The 22365-nt window shown below is 39.3% G+C and overlaps 1 protein-coding gene across 10 annotated transcripts in view; it reads right to left on the bottom strand.

The window, feature by feature from the left end:
• Positions 1–1483: 1483 nt before the first annotated feature.
• The window catches only part of RAPGEF2 (Rap guanine nucleotide exchange factor 2), a 195095-nt gene continuing 174213 nt past the window's right edge, over positions 1484–22365 (bottom strand). For 4 of the 10 annotated variants that reach the window (XM_027779876.2, XM_027779877.2, XM_027779882.2 and 1 more), the window contains 12 exons: positions 20057–20297; positions 19419–19802; positions 17654–17865; positions 17443–17566; positions 16811–16834; positions 15535–15758; positions 14518–14706; positions 12557–12709; positions 9908–10133; positions 7741–8300; positions 4870–5178; positions 1484–2264 (listed from right to left, as the gene is read on the bottom strand). In XM_027779876.2, coding sequence (XP_027635677.2) covers positions 2218–2264; positions 4870–5178; positions 7741–8300; positions 9908–10133; positions 12557–12709; positions 14518–14706; positions 15535–15758; positions 16811–16834; positions 17443–17566; positions 17654–17865; positions 19419–19802; positions 20057–20297 — 2693 coding nt within the window. In that variant the 3' untranslated portion in view covers positions 1484–2217. Of the gene's footprint in view, positions 3633–4869; positions 5179–7740; positions 8301–9907; positions 10134–11399; positions 11512–12545; positions 12710–14517; positions 14707–15534; positions 15759–16810; positions 16835–17442; positions 17567–17653; positions 17866–19418; positions 19803–20056; positions 20298–22365 lie in introns of all 10 variants that reach the window. The other 6 variants (XM_027779878.2, XM_027779880.2, XM_005232479.3 and 3 more) reach the window with 4 other exon arrangements.

Below are 22365 nucleotides of genomic sequence, written 5' to 3'. Positions count from 1 at the left end.
TTTCAGTCTCAGATTTACAGATGTAAAACAAGACATGCTTCTCCAGATGACCGATGCATAATATACTGCATAAAGAAGTAGCCTCTGCCTCAACAAGTTTTGATAATAAAAAAAAAGTTATAAAAGAACACAGATAATTGAATGGCGTTTCTTCAGACAAAAAAAAATGTCCTTAGATTTCAGTGTTCCATGTGATTTTGGTGAACGCATAACCAAATCCCCGCAACAGGTAGTTTATTTGTCTGCATCTTGCTACATGCACGCAGCAAACACAAAATCCATATTACATGTACCGGAACGACTATCAAACCTGTTTCATAATAAGTCATAGCACAGCAAGGGCTTTACTTTGACTGAACCGCTGTGCGAAGTGTTCTTTATCTCCGAGTCCACAATGAATTAAGCTATGTGTATTGGAGGACGAGTGTTGAGGATGTCTCTACATGTGTTCTAAAAATGTTAATTACAGAAGGGAGGCATAAACAGGAGGACAGGGAATGCTGCCTAATCCAACACTGTGTCAAGCCTATTGAAAAAGATTGACAAGTTCACATACCTCAAGTTGATAAGAGGGATTATTTCCCTGGCAAAGTACCTTTACTATTACCCAAGGACAAACTTCTTGGTAAGATACGTAAAAATGCATGTTCGTCCTACTAATGTCAGAATGAACGGTCGTCCTCTAGCTTGTTGAGATGTACCCAACAAGTATCAGCCATGGACTCGCGAAGAGTAGTTCCACCACCCCCCCCACCCACCCCCCCCTACAAATCTAATAGTCTCCATAATTTCTTTCTCCTACAGTGCTAGAGATTCCAGCGGTATAAAGAGTATGCTTACAAGTTCTAAATTTTCAATGATTTTTCACTTTCTTATGATTGCATTTTTAGGTGTAGAACACTTCTAGAGTTCTATTAGGAAGACTTAAATCTAGACAAAGCATTTTGTTCCTTCTCTTTGCAATGAACTAATTTTAGGTTTGAAACAATACCTGTCAAGCATTTTAAAGCTAAATGGGATACAGCTGGTAATGGCTTTAGCAGTGACATTTTAACCCAGTCTTCTGCACACTACTGAAAATAACGAACCCAACCTCTGGAAGAAAAAATAATTCTATAGATTTTACATTGAATTAACATCAACTTTTATTACTGGGGATGCTATCGGGTGATCTTTATTACTTGAAATACTTCCTTTGGTAAAAACTCAACTGGATCACTTCCCATACTTCTCCCTACTCAAATGTTAAAACATATATTCCTTACTTTTACGCCATTCAGAATATAAAATCAACACAATCTTTCCTTTAAAACTGTTTGCGTTCTATATATCCCTAACACCACTGCTATACTCCTTTTCTGGCATCTCTAATGTTTCTGCAGGGCACACACAACATACCAGTCATCCTCATTCAGCAGCACACACCCCAGACTTCTCAGGAATTACGAACAGCACAACTGTATATTAAGAAAAACTCCACACCGATGGTTTGCCCACATCACTTGGCAATGTCCCTTTAATATTAATACACAGAGAAGTAAAATTTTTTCATAAATTTGTTCAAGTATGTGGAACATGTAAAATGCATAAGAATCAATATGGACTTCATTAATGTTATATTTATTTATTTTCCAGCTTCATACAAACTGGATGTAGAAGCATAAACATAGTACATTTCTACCATTTTCAACAAAAATATAACCAATATGTACAATTATTGTATTAAAAATACAAAAGGGATACAGACTCCACCAATGTCTTTCTAAAAGACATACAGGTACAAGTAGTATCAAAAGTATGAGGAAATCACCAGTTAATTGTACATTCTGCACTTGACATCACAGAGCGAACTGAGATTAGCAGTCCTATGGTCTACAATTACTTAATGCTTATATAACATCTGTGCAACTTGTGATAGTTAGGATTTTGTATTTCTATATGCACATGAGGTCCATAGCCTTGAGAATAAAACGGGCAAATAATGCATATTACATGTAAAATTACAAATGCATAATTGACAACGTGATATATAAGCAAATAGACAAAAGCTATGATTACAGGAGAGAGAATTAAATAAAGCACTGACATTTGTTTGATACAGTGAAAAAACACTGCAATTTGATCTTTAAAAGTTGAAGCTATTTACGCTTATCTACTGATCAATATGATCAGCTGAGTTCAATGGAAAAAAAAAAAATATCCAAGACCAGCAGTTCCTCACATTTGAGTACTACTCAGATTGGCAGCCTTCACTTCTCCGGAGTCTGTGCAAAAACAACACAAAAATAGAGGGGAGGGTCATTTCAGTCATTATAGGGTTAATAGCAGCTGTGAGCAGGTGGTTGCTACACATTGGCCTTCTCTACACATGCAGTGTTCCATGAAGCCATTAACAGTTGTGACTATTTCTGCATTGCAAAGGCTGGCAAACCTAAACGTGTTATTTTCATTACTTAAAGGTTCCTTTATCCCCTAATGTCAAAGTCAATAGATGGAGGTTATTAATCAGTGTTAACAGCTGACACGAGCTGTGACATCCCAACTTGCCTTCACTGCAATGTTATCCAGTTAATTTTTCTTTTAATATAACTACTATAGAGTAAAAAAAAATAAAAAATAATAAAAATAATATATAACTTAGAGGTGGGGTTGCCGTCTGTCTCGTTAGAAGGGGACACTTTCTTTTCTAGTATGCCCTCCTGCATCCCGCAAGGCACAGGTATGAGACACCCAGCGTCCTCTTCCATCACCCGCCAGCTGCCAGCGCATGTTTCTGCATTCACGCAGACCCGGCTGAGGACGCCTTAACGCCAACACCTACAAACTTTTGAAGATCCCAGGCTGGGGCACACTAAGAGCGAAGCGAGGTCAAGGAAAGGCTGCATCCCATAACCTCTGCCTTCCCTTCTGCCCTGCTCAGCCATGCGATAGCAACGTTCTTTCCAGGAGCTCAGGCTGGCAACCCTACTTACAGGTAACGCAATAATACTGTAATTACTAGGCGGATGCAGTATTTGATCTCAGAAACACAAACGTACAGAACCATAACAAAGGCATTGTAAACAAGCAAGTCAAGCACTGCCTCCTTGAAGGATTTCAATGCATTTTTCTCTTTGTAGCTTAAAGGCCAAATGTAATTTGACAACTAGCTTATCTCATTATCCCAATGAGACTAAGTGCTAGAACTGTGATTACAATCTAAAAGGAACATTTAAGAAAACAAAAACAAAAACCAAAAAAACCCTTCCAGGCATTGGGAAGTGCAGCCAGAGTTAATCATCCTGATGTGATGATCTTGGAATTTGGAATGATACTGTGTGATGTGGCAGACAGCGACAGTGGTAGCTTGGAGATTGCTGCACTGTGCATTTCAAGCAACACAGTTTGAAAAGTGCCAGGGCGATTTCTTCACAGTATTTCACATGCAAGGGGAGAAGGGACAGAAGGGGGAGGGGCGGAGGAAGAAGCCCCATGCTGCTTTAAGGCAGGGAAGGAGGCAAATAGGTCCACCATCCTTTAACTATAGTTCCAAGGCTCCTATTCTAGGGATGTCTTCTTGTGCTCTCCTTTAAGGTGGCTCACTCTGGATCCAGAAAAGCCCAAGTCTTACACAGCAGAGACTTGTTCATCTTCTGCAAACACAATAGGATAGGGGGAAAATAGGATTTAGTTCATATAGAACAAGACTGGTACTGAATGAAACAGCCTGTACGGTGCTCTGTGTTTTCCTTTTCGTCGCATTAGGTATATATTTTAAGACAATCTAAATATCTGTACATTTCAGGTCTCGTGATAAGTATTCCTTTTGTAATTTTGTTCTTGAACAAAACAAGACAATTGCTATAACTAAGCTGGTGCAGTTCCTCAGCTTGAGGAGCACAACAGCTACTCCTAGATATCCAACAGCTTCATAAAGCCATCTTACATTTTTCCCTGAATTTATCTGTGATATATTTAAATTAAGACTGCATAAAATTGAGCGCAGTTTCAGTCATCATTGGTAGAAACAATTAAAATTCTCTATCACAGTAATTCTCAGAGTTTGAGGCAATTTGATTAAGGTAGACGTCATTTTTTTCCATCATGTTCAACTGCAGTATTCATCCTGCACGTAAAACCTTAGTAACTAAACGGGGAGGGGAAGGGGAATGTTAGCCTGTCTATCATGACGTAAAACAAAGCATTCGACCATTTGGTCACTGCCCTGCCTAAATGTTGAGCACCTAGCCCTAAAAATGCAATCCAGCTACGCTTGCACTACACAGCAAACCAAAAAGACTACAGCTACATAGTCTTTCTAGCGTTATAGTTGAGCTAAAGCATAAAGATGCAGACATACTCGGGCAAGCGAGGCAGCGAGAGAGTAGTGGGCTTGTTACGTGAAGCAGATGGTATGGAAAACCCAGTCCACAATGTAAGAGTTTCAGGTAGAATGGGAGTGACTACCCAAATAAATCTGACCAATGATGCTCTGTGGTGCGGATGGGCAGGTATTCTATAGACCAGGATACTTTTTTGACCATCAAATACATGGTTAGTTCCAAACATTAGGTATGTTGGAAGCTCTCAGGGCAGGCAGGGCTGTACCTGGTGAACATAGGCACCTCCAGAGAAGTTGCCTAAGCCAACTGCTTGGTTGTCCAAGATTCAGCTAGACCTACATTCCAAATTTTAAATTATATTTAGATGACCTGAATTCCTCCCCTTCCAAAAAGTTATAAAATAGCAAGGTTTGAAAGATGGAAGAGAGCTCAAATTATGGCAAGAATTTCTATGGCAGAACATATTTGCGTCATTTGCTTTGTGTCTGTGAAAGCACTGAATGTTTTTGCATGCAGCGTAATCAAAATCTAACAGTTAGAAATTTACCATCTTCCTCTGTGGAAAACCCTTGAGGCTGATAGTGAGCAAGACGTGGATCTGACTCGTTTGGTTTATGCCACTGAGGTTTGTTCACAGGCCTGCTCGTCGCATGGCCGTGTGGCTGCTGCTGCTGCGGAGCTGACGTTCCATGAGCCTCACACGTCCGTGCCACCATCCTAGACCTCTGAAGTGCTATGTTGTAATCTGGAGGTTTTCTGGTTGGATGGGAACCCCCTTCTGCAAACTCAGCAATAGGTATTCCTACATAACCAGGAGGGGTTGGAGGGGGTTCCCGGTATCGACCCTCTTTTCGTGCTGCAGGAAAAACAACAGATTATTATAGGAGACAGTAAGAGGAAAACTGCTTAAAGGCAAATAAACAGTGAAAGTAAAATAAACATCAACCCACCCAACCAGCCAGGAGGAAGAAATCTGAAGGACAAATGTTAACCAACATAAGGTAGACAATAAGGTCTTAAAAAATAAACCATGCAAGAAAGTATAGAATGTACAGCATACACAGGATATAATTATTCTTCCAGTAGTGAAGCATTAGTCTAATAAATTTCACCAAATTACATGGGGAATTTGTTTAAACTTGGCAACTGAAGCTGTTCCATCAACTGTATAGAATAAGATGTACACCGATCAAAGTAACGTGGAAGACTCAAGCGTCCACAGAAGTGGCAAACATCAGGAATACTGGCATCTCCCCAAATGCACGACTATCTTAATCCTGAAGATGGGCGCTGTACCTAAGAGGTCACCTCTTTTGTTTTTAGCATCTTGGGGGTTGGGGAGGGGGCAGGCACCTGATACATTATTTCTTCCTACAAATCTTACTACTTAATGTGCTATAAGCTACAATTCCAAAAGGCACGGAAGAGAAGTAGGCTTCATTTTCATACAGTCTGTATGCACTACTGCCTGCAGCTCCTATGGTTATATTCTCAGCAAAAGTACAACTTGAAAGTATGCCTATAACAACAAAGATTGATTTTATTTAGGAAATTGAAAGACCACCACCTAGTTTGTGGATTTATTGAGGTGGTTTACCTGAACAAGGCTTAACCCTGGACATACTTATAAGTTCTCTCTTGCAGAGAACTTTAAGGGAAGAAACAGCGATCAAGAATTTTAAGCCTTTGCAGGGACACCCACAGCAGACAGTACATAACTCAAAACAGAGACATGCCTTAAAGACGTCAGATGGGACTCTGATACTGAATACTTTTTCTGGGTTTAGCCCTTTAACGTATGACCACTTAATTTACAGTATGAAGGCAAACATAGCAGGAAAAAACACTGACACAGACAATTTACTCTCCACAGCTTGTCACACTGTATATATTTGCACAAGTGGTGGTGACAACATCACCCTGCATTAGGCAGCATGGAATTGACTGAAAGGGCAGTACAAGCTGAAAATGGACCGGTGCTACTTGGATGCCAGTTTTCACAGAAGGAAAATAAAGTCTTGGTATTATAGCAAAACCAAGTATTTTCCAATAGAATCTAAGTATTTTTCTTGGACAAACTGTTTTAACTGAGCAAAGCAGCATGAAGAAGTTTCTGAGATATTTTATTCAAAGATTTCTGAAAAGTAACTTCAATGCAGAAGAAATTCTGTAGGAAAACCCTACTGAAACACAGCAAGAGATCAATGTCCATTCAGTGCGGAAGAACCACGTAAAAACAGTGGCTTCTGTTGGACGGTGATGTGCTGAGTTACACTTGAAGGATAATTAGTGAATAGTACTGAAGTGCACGGAAGCATGTGGTTTGAATTGTCAGGTCTCCTCATTCTTTCAAGTCCCTAAAAAGGTAGTGGCAAGCACTGCCTTGAGAGGCAAGTCTGGAAGTGTGCTCGTTCCATATTCTGGTGGAAACCAAGGGTATCCAGGAGGAAAATTAAGAGAGGCGCAAATCTGAACCTGGAGTCCTGAACTGAACAGCTTCCTCCTCTTCACAGTTCAGGGGTTCAGATCTGCACCCCAGCTTTGAGGCAATGGGCCACTGCTAAGCAATATACGGGGGCTGAAAACGGAGAAGTAGTTTATCACAGTGGTCTCAGCATGACCTCAATCTGGCAGATTTTTTCAGCTGTGTCAGCGCAAAATGGCTTTTATATAGTTCTTCACATTAACTTGAAGAAAGGGAAAGTGAAGGGATAAGAAAGGAAGGAAAGTGGCAAAAACGCAGAGGTCTTGGATGGCCCAAGGACTGGGATGTGTAGAAGGAACAGTATGAGAAAAACGTTAAAGCTCTGCCAAAGACACCTTCACATTAATTTATACATTATCTGATCTTTCTTTTGTTGAATGATTACAAATGTATTTCTGCTCTAACTTCTTAAGAACTTCTTCAGTTTCAGCAGTCCAAAGAAACATCTCAGTTGGTATTTAAGCACAAAGTGATCCCTTTTTCAGAAGTAAGGAATATTCACAATTATCAGACAAGTCATACAGACGTGTAAAGTACAACACTTCCAAAAAAATCAGGCCACATTTATTAAGATCTCTAAATATAGAACATGGAGCCTTACTGTGAAGAGAAATTCACATTTCAGAACAGACATCTAAATACATCAACCTGTCAAAACACTGTCCAGCAGCTGAGCTAGTTCTCTGATGTATGGCAGGCTCTCTTGAAACACAAAGGTGCTGCCAGAACTGCGAATCAACAGTAAGTGATATTTTCCCCAGCAATAAATGCACAGTTAAAGGGGAGAATTTGAGAGAGACTGCAAAATGTTTGGTTTTGCTTTAAAAAAAAAAATAAAATAAAACCAGACAAAGGAAATGCAGTTCTAGAACAATACAAAAAACAATAAGCAAATGAATTAAAATACTTCATGGTATAGAAAACTTAACTTACCAATAAGCCCCTTTGTACTACTGGACGATACTGCTATATGAGTGGGCGTGGGAGCTGGCTTGGACTCCTCTGCTGGTACAGATGTTATGCTACTGGTTTCAGCTTCAATCGAAACATCCTTCCCACCCCTCCGCTTTATGGTACCTGTATCACCTTCCGAGTCCTCTCCCCAATATCCTGTCGAGGATGCCCAGCTTGCTCTGGACTGTGCTTGGTCAAGGCCCTCCCTCCCTTGACTCTGCCTGCCGTACTTTGTGCCGTGATCGGGGAACACCAGCTGGTCCATGTGACTGCCCGAGGCCCACAGTCCTGCCCCATCGCCTGAGCTATCGAAATGAGCGTGTCCAAAGGGCAGAGTCTCCCAGCTCCTCTGGTGCTGTATCGTTTGTATGTTGTCATGAGAACCGCTCGAACAAGAAGTCCAGCTACCGCGGCCGCTGTCAGCTGCATCGAGCGAAGCTCTGTCCCCCTGATCCTGCGACAGTTCTTCTGTACTAGGAGAAGAAAGCACAGTTGCTCCAGCATACAGGCCTCTGGTCTCCGACAGTGGTGCATATGAGCTAGATGCACAGCAATGGGGGGGGGGGGGGGGGGGGGGGGGGCGGAAATAAAATAAAATAAATCAAGCTTTGGAATTGGACATCATTTACAAGACACGTGAAGAATTCAATAATCAAGAGAAAAGGAAATATACTTGGGGGGGTTGGACAGGGGGTTGGACTAGATGACCTTTAAAAGGCTCCTTCCAACCCCAACCATTCTATGATTGAAGGTTTTGATGCAATTTATGCTGAGTATTATTTACATTAATGAATAATTCAATTTTGTGAATCGAATAATTCCCTTTCACGCTCATCCTCAATAAAACAAATTAACAAAAAAAATTTGTAATTACTGGATAGATACCCTGACAAAACTTAACACTTCAGTGGAGCCATTTCCAAAGATAAAAATCTTAACTTTGCAGCAGCCCTTTAACACATGCAAACTGCGTTGAGGTATATAAAGGGGAACAGACTCATAGATAGGGTTCCTACTGCTTTTGCAGCCACGCAAAGCAAAGGATCTGCTTAGGAAACTCTCAAAGCCAGCTTTTCAACATTTCTTGCAAACAGAAATGTATTCTAATCTGAACGTTGGAAATATATGCTACTTTGTAGAGCAAGTATGTTCTCCACAGCCTTTCAGCGATTAAGCAAGACTGACACTATCAGTTACTCAGCAGCAGAGAAAACCGACAGTGTGTCACTTTTGTTTAGCAGCTATCCAGGCTCCTGGGATTTGTCCTGCCAGGGGTGCTTGCTATGCAGACTGGAACCCTGCTCTTCCAAATTTTTAAGCCATCTGATTCAAGAGTTTACATAACCTGGGATTCCCAAACCTGAAGTACACCGGTTTTGGAACAGGCCTGCCATCCACAGATCTCACAGGATTAAAACCTCTGAAACCATTCAGAGACCTGAAGCATCCAAATAACGGCTCAGAAAAGTAAGTGGAGACTAAATAGGAGCCAGAGCTCCAATTATTTTCGTACCAAGGCTCACTGCCAGAGATTTAGAGGACTCCTCAGCACTAGCTTCCCCACCATTACAGTAGTTAATTACCTAGAAAAGCAGCAGCCTGATGTGAATTTTACCTCCCAATTATTGTTGACTAGAAGAGATATTTGGGGTAAAATATTTTTGAGTTAGACAAATATGCACTTTTCCATGAAACAGACTGGAAAATTACTAGTTATTTATGTTCTCAGCTTGATCACTGAATAAGCGCATGAATAATTTCTCATCTAATTCAGTTAATTCCCCATCTAGAAAACAGGCTAGGATACTAGTCTGCCACAAAGAGGATAATCTACAGTACTACTAAATGCTCAGATGATAAGGTCTACTGAGGTAAAGTCCTACTGCTGTAGACCTCACCTACTGAGGTAAAGTCCTACTGCTGTAGACCTCACCACACACTCAGCAGCACAAAACCTTTTCTGGTCAGAAAACGGAGCATCATCACAAAACGTAGCTTTGAAATAGTAGTTTTTAAGAGCAAGGGAGAAAAAAACCAAAGTATTTGAGAGAAATGCAGGGAAAGTTACATGAACAAATATGCATATACATGCCACGTACACACTATATGAAAGTATAATGCAAGTAAGCACAAATAAAATTCCTACCCTAAGCTGTATTGATCAGGTTCAATCATGATTCTTCTATCAATCCTTCCCACACCAAGATTTGTCTCCACGATGCTGACAGAATGCCTCTGTCTCCTCTCATCATGCAGGGAGACTGGCATAGAGTCAAAAGAGGAATTGCTGACAATACTAGATCTGGAAGAAATTTCGCTGTGTCCAGAATCTGAAAAGTTATCCACTGTGCTGCTAGGAGCCAACGTATAGCCTGCAAAGGGAACGTCACGTTAATCAGACTCTCCGAGAAACCTGCTCAGTCACTGCCAGGCAGGGGGCAATACTGCTACCACAGTAAATCGAAACTATGAATACATTTACACAGAAGCAGTGCTGAAAAAGATAGCAGAACTGTGTAACGTCGTGTATTCTGTCGCTTAATAAGAGGTTTAAGATCATGGGAACACGCGCCGCTCGTTTAGAAACCAACTGCTCACCTTCCTTCTTCTCTGCCTTCTTCCCCCAGATTATTTTGCAATGCATCATCATACTTGTATCCCCACATTATGAAATCTCACCTCTGAAAAAACTGCCTGTACATAAACACTGTCTCCAAGATTGGAAAGAGAGAGAGATGCCATGGACAAGATTACTGCTTAAAGTAATCCAAGAGACCCTCTCGCACAGTTCTGTTCTGCACAGGTACACTTCAGAGCGGAACAGCAGATACAACACGAAGCCCAGATGTCTGGGCTGACTGCTCACTACGTATCTTGGCTGAGAGAGGGCCAGATTTTCAAGCTTTCTTTGTGGTACTTGGCTAGCTAATTACATTCCAAATAGCATATAGTACCAGAATTATACTGTAATTTGGAGGTAGTATTGACACCATGAGGCTGAGATAAAATCTACAAACCATGTCACAGAGGCAAATTCAGCAAATTCAGCTTTTGTTTTAGTATCGAAGTTGTGCTGAATGCTCTTGCCAGCTAAGTTAAAGATCATTAAACAACATAAACCCAAAAGTAACTGCAGTTTTCATTTTTTGCTTTCAGTCTACATTTAAGTGTCAAGATGACTTCAACTAATCTATCCCGATTCTCTTGCTGAGAACATGGAATTAATGCTGCCATCTTTGTCTGAAAGAACATACCATTAACATCATCTCACCAAACCAGGGATTTTTTTAAATTTATCATCACGTTTATGATTTGCTCTTTTTGTACAAAGAAAGTACTTTTCCCACTATGAGTCAAGTACAGAATCCCAATTTCTTTTTGAAGAAATGCACAGGCCTGACCATATTTATACAAATTCACTCTTCGCTAATGTAGTATTTCAGAGAAATCATGATGTTATCTTAGAAGGACTCAAGGTGATAATCTATAAAACATCCTTCTCCATCTGACCTTAGTAAATATGACTTCGGGAGAGATTCTGGACAGGCATTTGTACTTCCTTGCCCTATTGATCTCTCCCCTTTTCAGAGCTCTGATCATCTGCTTATTATTTCCCCTTTTGTTTCCCTAAGTCCCACCCCCCCCAGATGGCCTTGGTGGATTGTTATTCTTGTTACCGTTCTCACTTCCAAGAGGGGAGAAGGAACTGGTTAGGTCTGTTAGCCTGGAGCCGTAAGGCCTCGACTGCACCTTACCACATTAAGAAAAGGGCTTAGCTATCCATTTGGTAAGAAGTAGGAAAAGCCATACTCACATAGGTTTCAAATCCTTGCCATCCCTGCGCAGTTTAGGGACAGTTAGTGCTACAGGGAAGTCTCCAACACACGCATCTCTTTAGCATCCAGAACTTCTACTATAGGGACTCAACCCCAATACATACATATTTTACCCTAACATATCATGTGAGTATTAAACTGAACTTTTATGGTATTCTGAGAAGACAATAACTTAAAAGTTGTTATAAACTAGGCTATCATACTGCCAAATGGGCTTTTTTTCTGATTTTTGTTTAAACTACAGCCTCTATCCTCTTTTTTGTCAATTCATAACCAGAACAAGTACAATGAAAAAACAGACTTAAAAATAATAATAATAAAATCCCTTTGAAGTCCTGAATTCACTTTTTTAAAAAAACAAACAACTCTATGAAGTCGCTTAAAAAGAACTCAGCCGAGAAAGCTCCAATGTGTAATACTGTTCCTCAAATATCCACATACACTGTTTAAATAATCAGGCTGCTAGTAAAACATCACATATTAGTGCTTTGAATCCCAAATATCTTAAGTTTGACTATCGTACACAGGTCACATCCCACCCAGATGCATGACACAGCAAGTAATTCCTCTCATAGGCTAGTACGCTCAGTGCTGTAGAAAGATTTCAAGTTCCAACCCATACATCCTTCCACTGGTCGGAAACACTGATAATGGGAATATTTTTGTCAGAAGTGGCTGCAGCGAGAGTACCCTACTGCATCAAATCCGGTACTGGCTCAGGCTGTCTCTCCTGGCGCTTGCTCAGCAGAGGGCTTTCAGGCATCCCTGAAATCAGGTTCCCAAGCGTCCTTTTATGTATCCTGCCCTGCGCTACGCTTCCTGCCTGCCTGCTGACCATACGTGACAAAAATAGGAGCAGCAGTAGTTTAATCCTGAGTGCCCAAATTCTCTCTCAGAAGTTTTGAAAAAAGATCTATGAGCTTCAGGAAACCGGATGAGAAATACTGCACGTCTAATACCTTTCCTTGGAGAGCTCTGTGGTGAAGTAGGAGGAGAAGAGAGTTGTGAAGATGCACTTGAGACTGTGTCTTCAGATTGTTTCTTGTGACGATCCAAACTTCCTTCTTCAGATAATGAAAGAATTTTCTTTAAAGCTTGTGGGGAGTTAATGCCTTTAAATAAGAATTAATGTAGACAGACATAAAGTCCAGTATAAATACATCTTTATGTTTCATAATGCATGTATAGAGCAGACACCATAAGGAAAAAAAACTAGTATTTTTTTTCTATATATTTTTGAGGTTTTGACACCAGCTTAAATGAAGCGAAATGTTTAAACCTACCCCTGTTTAAAATATAGCGCTTTATTTCTGTGTAATAGTGCAGCCAGTCTTTCATGCTGGCCACCTAAATTAAATCCTTTGTCACAGAAAACACAATGCAGATTTGCTGTGCAGAATACTACGTGTACAAGATATAAATTAAGGATATACATAGTAATGGTTACTGAGAAACTTGAACTAAAATTATGTTGATACCAACACACAAAAATCTCACCGGTTAGCGGAGGTTTATATAGTAAGAATTGAAACTTTGCCTGGTTTTTTTTCTATTCTGAGTAGCCTAGAAGGTCAAAGAAAGGTGGAAAGAAGATTAATAAGATTAGGCTTGCAAAACAAGGCCATCCTGCAGCTGCCTTTCTCCCTTTCAGTTTTGAGAGCTCTCTCTGCACCAGCTTATTTTGGGAAACTAAAGAGTAAAAACATCCTGAAGATGATGTATGATGTAAAGATCTAGGGCACCAAGAATTGCTTTTCTCAGGCAAGATTTATTCATCTTTTTCTTTCCCTCTGCTCAAAAATCCACCCTAGGACAGCCTTAAAAGTGAAGACGGAGCTTCTCTGACAGTTTTGCCAATGTTTGTGGCAGAGGTTATTTACAAGCATTCCACAGAATTTATCTTTGATCTGCTGGATCACAATCCTGCTATCAATAGTTTACAGCTGCTTCATCAACATAACCTAGTCAGTTTTCAGAAACTTGCCCACCGTGAACAAAACCACACAGTCTATGGTTCTTCACAAAGTCCTTTTAAGATTAAATTTTAATGGTAAAAATCAACAAGAACTACGGGGATCGTCTCTTGGTCGTTTTGCTGCTTCTGATTGTTTCGCTAGCAGCTTAAGCACTGCACAAGTAAAACTAATGAAAAGTGACATCAAAGTCAAGCTCTTGTGAAATTGCCATCATGCAATGGGAAGAGTCAGTTATGCTACATAAACTTATTAGGAATATTACCATCCTGTAAGTGATACATAAGAAGCTCTTTAATAATGCATGTACATTATGTACACATGCTGGGGCACTGATTTGGAAATCAGATTAGAAAAAATTCCTATAGTCCAGCATCTGAGAGACATGCAGGTAACAATGAGTGAACAACAACAATAAAAAAAGCACCAGGGAGCAGAAGCCAAAGAGACAATTCTCAATGTGAACCTTCAGGCCTACATTTCTAACAAGACTACCAGCTTCAGCAGGCTTGAATTTCACACCAAATGTTCGACTTCTGAAAAAACACCAAAACTTCTGAGGCATCTCAGATGGGTCACTCAAAAACTCGAAGTCACTAATCCTTTTGGAAAAGTTAAGCCAAGATCTCAGGGCAGACAGTCAGAACAAGTCATTCCTTCCAGCTGCTAGGAACACGTAGGTACTTAAACTGATTAAATTAAATTACATTTAAATATTAAAAATATAATTAAATTTTAAATTAAATTAAAAACAGGCTGCTTTCCTAGATTTCTTTCTTTCCATTTCTTGAGAAGGGCATTACACATACACACTGTATGAACTGACACAACCTGCATATAATACTACCAGAAATAAATGCCTGAATCTTATTTGACTGAAAACGTCTCCCTGACATGAACAAACAAACTTCAGAGTATTAAACCGAACACTTCACTGTTCCACTTACCAAATGGTGGGAGGTCTTTGACTGGCACTTTCTTGCGAGAGGGATAAAGAGATACAGCAGGGACCTGCAGCGCTTGGTTTACTTTATGTTGCTGCTGCTGGTGCTGCACTTTCTGCTGGATGCCTGCCCGGGGAGCCACTGGTGATGTTTCTGATTTTCCCGATCGCTTGTCTCCTGTATTTTTCGGCACTTTGCAAGAAATGGGAGAAAGCACAGAATGACCACTAGCTAGAAATACCATAGGACTTTTAACGTGAGCCGTGCAAAGCCCTCCAATTAATAATTAAAAGATGCTCAAATACTTGTACAATTAATGTAGCAGGATATCTTTAGAGAGAAAAGATGAAAAGAGGGGGAGACTTAAATCCATTTAATATATGCACCTTATCAAAGAACATCTAATCTCTTTCTCAAAATAAAACTCTCATAAAATACTATTGTTGGAGTTATCAAAAACATGACCAGAAGTTATACTGGTTTAGAATTGATATCGTTACTATTTTTTGCTACCCTGAAGGAACAGAGGGGCGTAAGATAACAGCATCTCCTCAGATCAAAATTAAACCAGTGTCCAGCATAAGGTCCCTCGCTGCTGCAGCCAGGTAGAGCCCTCCAGGTGTCTCTGAAACACCTGGACATCAGGAAATCCCCTCTTCCCTCACCAGGCCAAGATACACAGGATGATCAACCCCATCACACCAACAGCCTGAGTACATCAGAACTGCAGAGAAACTTTGGAGTCCTCCATATCCTTTGTATGGACAAATCTAAAGAACCCTTGCGCACTTCAGTATGGTGTCATCTGAAAGCCTGACCTCCTATATAAATGGTATGTCTCTGTATTGTTAATTTGCAAGATGATTTCCTTAAGGTTCATAGATATTCAGTACTTGGAAATGACTAGACGTAGCCATTTTCCATCTCATTGTCTAGTTACTGCTCCCCATTACCTCCTTGGAGAAGAAACAGGTATATTTAACAGGTTCTTTGAAATTCATAACAAATTACAGTGCTCACATGTGTTGGTGGCTGGTTCACACTGTAGAGACAGTGTCTGGAGGCTCTCTTCATCCATTTCCAGATCCAAGTTTGAGAGATACTGCTTTACTTTCCGTGCCATCTGAGCATCTTCGTACAGTTTTTTAGCATTAAGGAAGGAGCTGCGACGGACCCGCTTTTTATGACCCCCTGTTTGTGCAACATCCAGCACAGCTGCATTCGTGCTGCCCTGGCTGAGAGACCTGGAGTGAAAAGAGGGCAGGAGGTGGGGGAAAGAGGGGAAAAGCATCACTTAGTTCAACACAGTATCACTTGATAAACATGAAACATGCAAAGGATTGCATGAATATCAGTCTACGGTCAAAGCTTACATGCCTCATTCCATTAAGTCAAACAGCTATAACAGAGAGAAAGATGAGGGTCGGGAAATCTTTTTACTTGGTTACAGGCACTATTTTAATTACACAAATATTTTAACCTAATCTGCTCCAACTAGGCAATATCACTTCACACATCCAGAAAGGCATTCTCTCTCATGTAAGCCAGCTACTGAGAAGACTGGAGCATTAGGAAAAGCTCATGCAGTAAGGCAATGCTGACAGAAGACTAAAGCTGAGTTTCAAATTTAAATATGTATACAGAAGGGATTTTGAAAGCTCTCTAAATACTTTTTCAAATCAAACTGTATACAAAACTTACAACTCAGTTTTACAGAGCAGAACTTCCTCGTAACTTGCTAGGCTGAATACGGCTTTTTGTTAAATAAAATTATCAGCTAGTGTATGATGAAATAAATGTCATGCAGATGTCAGTGTATGTATGTCTATAGGAAAGCTATGCATTCTTCCTGATTTGTTAAAAGTAAAAATGATCACTAAATTGTAGTATGAAAATTAGTTAATTTAGGCGATACTGTAAGTTTAAACTTTTGTATTTGATTGTGATAATTGCTTATTAGGCATAAGAAAGTTAACAGCAATTTTCAGCTGTTGCAGCCTTGCCATTTTATAATGTCTCTCTCACTGAAAGTCACTTCCTTTGGCAATTTAAATTGGAGGTGGGGGAGAAGAACACCCCACTTCTATCTACAACCACTTACAAATAATTTACAACTTTTGTGTTTTAATTTCAAAAGCAAACACACTCCTGGATTAAAATGTATTGTCAGTAAAAAAGGGTTAACAAAAGAAAAAAAAAAATGTCAAAGCACCGGAAAATTAAAGATAGCAATGGGAAACAATGCAAATGGTAAGGGAAGAATTAATGTCTGTGAGTGTTGTCTCCAACCACTTACCCCAAACTCCTCCATTTCTTCTTCCTGCAAGTGAGAGCCAGGAAGAGTAAAGCACGGGTTTAAGAAGAGATAGAGAAAGATCACAAGCTCAGAAAGAAAAAGACCAGACCTCAGGACAAGTAGTTCTGGAAGGCCACAAACATTACAAAAAGCCTTGCCTCGGGCATACAGTCAGATATTACGAACTCTTCTAACTCAAATTGAGAAAAAGAGCGTACAATAACTTGGTCTGATGTCAAGCCAAAGAGCACTCACACTACGTTTTCTAGCCCTACCAGCTGACACTGTTTCAGATACATCCCCACTTCTATTAAATCAAAATCAGACTGGCACACATCAGCGTTTCAAACAGACTGATACACATGTGTCTGTGACAGCACCTCCCTCTCCCTCCCACTGGTAGAAACTAATTTTTATGAAGTAACTGGCAGCTAAGGATTAATATAAAATATAATATAAACCAAAATGTAATTACTTCCCCAGCTTTAGACTGCCACATAATTTTGGTAAATGGTTAACAGCAAACAAAAAACCCTCAGGCTGCTCCAGTACAAGGGGCACTTGAACAGCACCTCTTGCTGACACCTAGCCGCCTCTCAGCTGGGAAAAGCTCTGCTGAATACAACACTTACCTCGTCCTAAACATTAAAGCAGGATCCATGTTGACAGATGCCATGCGACCAACGTGGCGTATCTCCTTCGCAATCATTCTCAGCTTCTCAAAATTGACCAAGCCCTCCACTTTTGAATCATTTCCTACAACCAACAATGACCAACGTCAGTTATTAGGTCGTAAAGGTAGTTTTCCTTCGCTGGTAAAAGATGACAAACTTCTGCTTTTACCTTCATGAAGGAATGTAAGGTCTTTTTTGATAACAGGAAACAGGGGAATGATGGGGGGCTGTAGGTTTTGGCTGTTAAGGACATTACGATATTTTGCCATATTCCTAGATGGATCAAACAAGTCCTGTAGATCTTGAAACAGTTTTTCATACTTGCTTGGAAGCTTTTCCCAAGTAGTTCGGAGCCTTGCAACTGGTGCCAAATTCAGGCCACTTGAAACAAACAAAAAAAGTGCAAAAAAAAGTTCAAAAACAATAGAAAGAAAAAAAATCCTAGAAAAGACCATGTTAAATATTGTACGGGAGACATATCATATAGCCAGAACAGCGTAGCACAACAATGTCAAAGTAACAGGAAGTGAAAACTTCCTTTTGCCAGTGTGAATTACAGAAGTAAGATCATTTTTATAAAAGCTATAAAAATAGAGATACCTGCATGATGTAATCATAAGCAGAAAAGTTACACTTGGGCCAGTAACTCAACCTTATAGAGAGTATGCACTTAACAGGGTCGGAATTTGATAACAATATCATAATCTAGCAGTACCTCATGATCACCACTTATTTCCAGATTACCAGACTGAAGGAAAAAACATCTTCCACCTACATAACGTTTAGGTGGTAACAGCACAGGGACCCACCTTCTTGCTGCAATAATCCATCCAACTTTGCTCTGTCTAGATCAAACTCTTATAACAGACTCTAAATGTTTGAAGTTATTCTGAAGCTGTAGCTGGTACAAAACCCAGTTTCTTTTCCCTGAATGGCATTGCCTGTCTCGCTGTTCATGTCTACCTATAGGGAAGTTTGGTATCTGCGATCTTTTCTTGGTTTTCCAAGCGGGCAGACTGCTTTTATTTCCCATTGAAGTCAACTGAAATAGCTGAGCTAAATCTTGAGATTTTTATGCATCGATCCTTGACTTTGAAGCTTTCCACATTTAATTGAATGGTATTCAAAACCAGTGATCTTCAGAAAAAGTGCCCCATTCAGTCAACAGATTGGCTTTTGCAAGAGACACTGATAAAATTGTCATTTTAATGCACCTTATTCACGCTTTTTCATAAAAGACAGCATTTAACAGTTCTTTTTTTTTTTTGTTAGGGTCTTTCTGCCTAGCTTGGGAGGCTCTAAAGGAAATGCAAATGTTTTAAAAAAATGTGTATAAACACACATATTAGAGTTTCCTCTCCTCCTTTTAATCGCAAAACAAAGAAAGGTTTTCTGAGATCTTCAGTACTTTTTTTTTTTCCTTATTAAAAATCTTTATTTACAGCTTATTATATGGCATTGTAGTCTGCTATTGACTATTACCAGAATTCCATCCAAGAAACTGCTGATACAAAGGAAACCAAAGGCTTTCTTATCATGCCTTAATGAATTCAAGATACTGGTAACTATGTACAAAATGATGAGCTCCCTTCGGGAAATTAAACCATTCATTTACAACAACATTACATTTTTTCTTCATATAACTGCTGTTTCTTTTAGTCTATGTTTTTTAAAAAGTGCAGTAGTTTCTCTAGTGCCTTGCTCACCAACGACTCTTGCCTCGCTGTCTCAAGCAGTAAGTATATAATAGTAGCATTCCAAATAATATTTCAGCAAACATTTCACTGTCAAGTTCAGATTAGCTGAAAATACCCTCTTACTGGTGTGCCAAGTGTTGTGTTAGCAGCATTAATGTTAACTCTGTTAAATAACTTTTTTAGAATGACATAAGGCTGTGATTTTTACTTATAAGTAAAAACATTAAGAGGCAATACCTAATGATGGCAAACATTGAGTTGAAGTTCTTGCATTCTCTGCAGTGTAGTGCTATCTTAATAAAATGTTTAATAATCTTCATCCTTTTCAGCTGGTTGGTTTCTCTTAGAATCTCAGAAGCCACCCAGAATGTTTCTTGATTTATCACCTCTTCAAACTTTTTGAGATTAGCGCAACCTGTTTTTGATTTGAGTTTAAACAAGTCATCTATGTATTCTGTGGGTTCAATATTACGGAATAGCTCAAAGTTTCTCATGGAGAGTTGGGTAGCCACCTCAACCGTACTGAGCTGTAGTAGGGAAATTTGACTTTCCCTTAGTAACTCTTGAGCATCTTCATCTGAACAAAGAGTTTCTGTTTCCATGTTGTTCTTCAGGTAATACCTATAAAAACAAAAATAAAAAAGACACTAGATACAATACCCTCACAACTACTAGTGAAAGTTACAGTAACGATCCAGTTGGAATCATAGAATAAAAATTGAATTTCACCAGGCCTAAATGTTAATTAAAAGTAGCAGAAGGAACAGCTTCTTGTAAAGAAAATGAACATTAATGATTAAATAATGCTCCAGTTGATAGGATTTTGACTTAATAAACTGGCATTATCAGCTTTAGCTCACAGTCTCTGATCTCACCTGCCACTCAGCTGTATCCTGTCAGCAAGCTTGGATAACTGATCAGGAAGCCTCCTTTGCTTGATTACACCCTCAGGGGTGACTGAGACTTCACATAATGAATATGCATCAGGGGTTGCAGTGAGAGCAAATTCCCTGATAGCCTGGACGACCACTTCCTTTGCTGTTGTGTCCTTGCTGATCATGATGTAGCGACTTTGCTGATCTGCCTTGAAAACCCTCAGAACTTGATCTGGTAAGTCTGGGAAAAAAAGTTACATGCAGGGTATGCAATTTAGTAAAGCACAAAAAAAAAAAAAAAAAAAAAAAAGAACAAGCAACAATATCAGTTACATTGAGTCTAATTACTAACGCTATCAGTTTTTACTTCAGCATAATTGTTTCACCTCTCTCCTTATAGAACAGCTGAGGGGTTTTGTGGTTTGTTTATTTATTTATTTAATTAAAGACTCGTTCTATTAACAACAAGGAAAAGAAGTTAGGCTATCTATGGGCCAAGCCACAAAAATATATTAACATTTTCAAAGTTTGGACAGACATGGTAATGAGCAGCCTGGTTTTCACAGCTGGTGAAATTTGAATGATTTTTATGATTTACAGCCTGGTAATTTCCATTTAAGTCTGAGAAAAGTCAAGGGCATTCAACAACACTACCCTACACACTGCCATATAAGAAGTTTAAGCAAACTGGGTGACAGAAGTGTCAATCTTCCTAAGAACGCTTTTAAGAAAATCGACTCATTTACCTAACGGACACTCAACTATAGCACCACACACAAAGGGGAAACGTGTACATGTATGTAGTTAGGAAGATGCACGTATCATGGCCAGCATGCATGTACACATAAACACACTGCAGTAGTATTAATGCATCCACATACTTCATTATCAGATTAAGTATCTATCCTTGATACATTTAAATAATAATAATAATAATGTGTAAGCAACTGACTGAAAACTTGAACAAGTGATTGATGACAGAAAAGTTACAGCGAACACCTACTACAAGGCAGCTGTTTTTAGGAAATCTGGAAAATTACCAGCCTGACTCCAAATCCAAACTTTGGAAATACCAAATCCACATATATTTCCAGATTTCAATTAATGTATTGAAATCTACACCCGTTAGTCAACTGAAGTTTGTTACTGTTGTATAATAAAAATAAATGAATTAAGAAAGAGACGAAATTGTACAGGTATCCACCACTGTTTGTTTTTTTTTAATGGACAGGTATTTTCAATTCATTTAATTTAATTTCTTCCCTCTGTTACAAAGAAACTTTTCTAGTTTTGTGTGGCATGACATCTGGTCATTATTCTTTCTTTAATGAATGTTTTTAAAAAAATTATTTTTTTTTTTAAGATCATAAAGGTCACATGAACAAGGAAAGAGATAATAGAAAGTCTTCTGAATCTACAGCCAAAAACCAACTATTAAAAAAAAAATACTGAAAAAACCAGCTGCCAGATGAAAACATTCACTTTGATACAACCAGTCTTTTTTGACAAGACCTGAACATGCGTAAGGTATTGAAGTTACTACAACAGAAATCTTGTGACAAAAGAACAAAAAATAACACCTTCCCACTACTGCTGCATGTCTCCAAAACGATTTGGAAAGAATATTAAGATAAATCTCTCTGATATGAGTTGAGTACATGCCACAAAGGCTGTTTAGGCTTAATTATATTAGCTTACAAATTTTGTGCAACTAAGCCCATAACTTTTAAGCTCATAGTAGTATTTCTGCAGCTTGAGAAGCACTGAGAGTGAAACACATTAGAATTGAGTGATTACATCATCGGCTACACATAACGGGTATCAGTCCAGGTGAGATTTAGCCCTGAGTACTCGAGTCAAATGTACAAATACCTTATAACTACAGCAAGCCAATTCTGCCTTTCATCATCAACTCTATATTGACCAATCTTCTTCAGTAATCAGTTCAAGAGGGATACAAAGCAGTGCCTGAAATAATTTCTACATTTTTTGACATCTTGAGGAAGGCAGATGCCAAAACACAGCTTCTGAAAGAGGCTATTACAAACCAGACTGCTCTCTAGATCTTGTTGCCTCTTGCTGTTACAGAAATACTTGCCACTCAACAAAATGCTGTGAAGATGGGAAGCTACTGTAAACAATACCAAGGTGGGAACTCGCTTAATGCTCCCAGGAAACAAATGCTTCGTGCAAGCAGATAATAGCCTGCTCTGCTGGATCACTGAAGTCAATATGAAGAAATAAGGAGAACAGCAAAGAGAAAAGTATCATCTTTGTGCTGTATTTTACCACCCAATTTCTCAGGCTGC

The sequence above is a fragment of the Falco peregrinus genome, chromosome 2 (assembly GCF_023634155.1).
Source record: "Falco peregrinus isolate bFalPer1 chromosome 2, bFalPer1.pri, whole genome shotgun sequence".
NCBI lineage: Eukaryota > Metazoa > Chordata > Aves > Falconiformes > Falconidae > Falco > Falco peregrinus.
The sequence above is the reverse complement of the archived record's forward strand: the minus strand, read 5'-3'. Positions and strand labels throughout refer to the sequence as shown.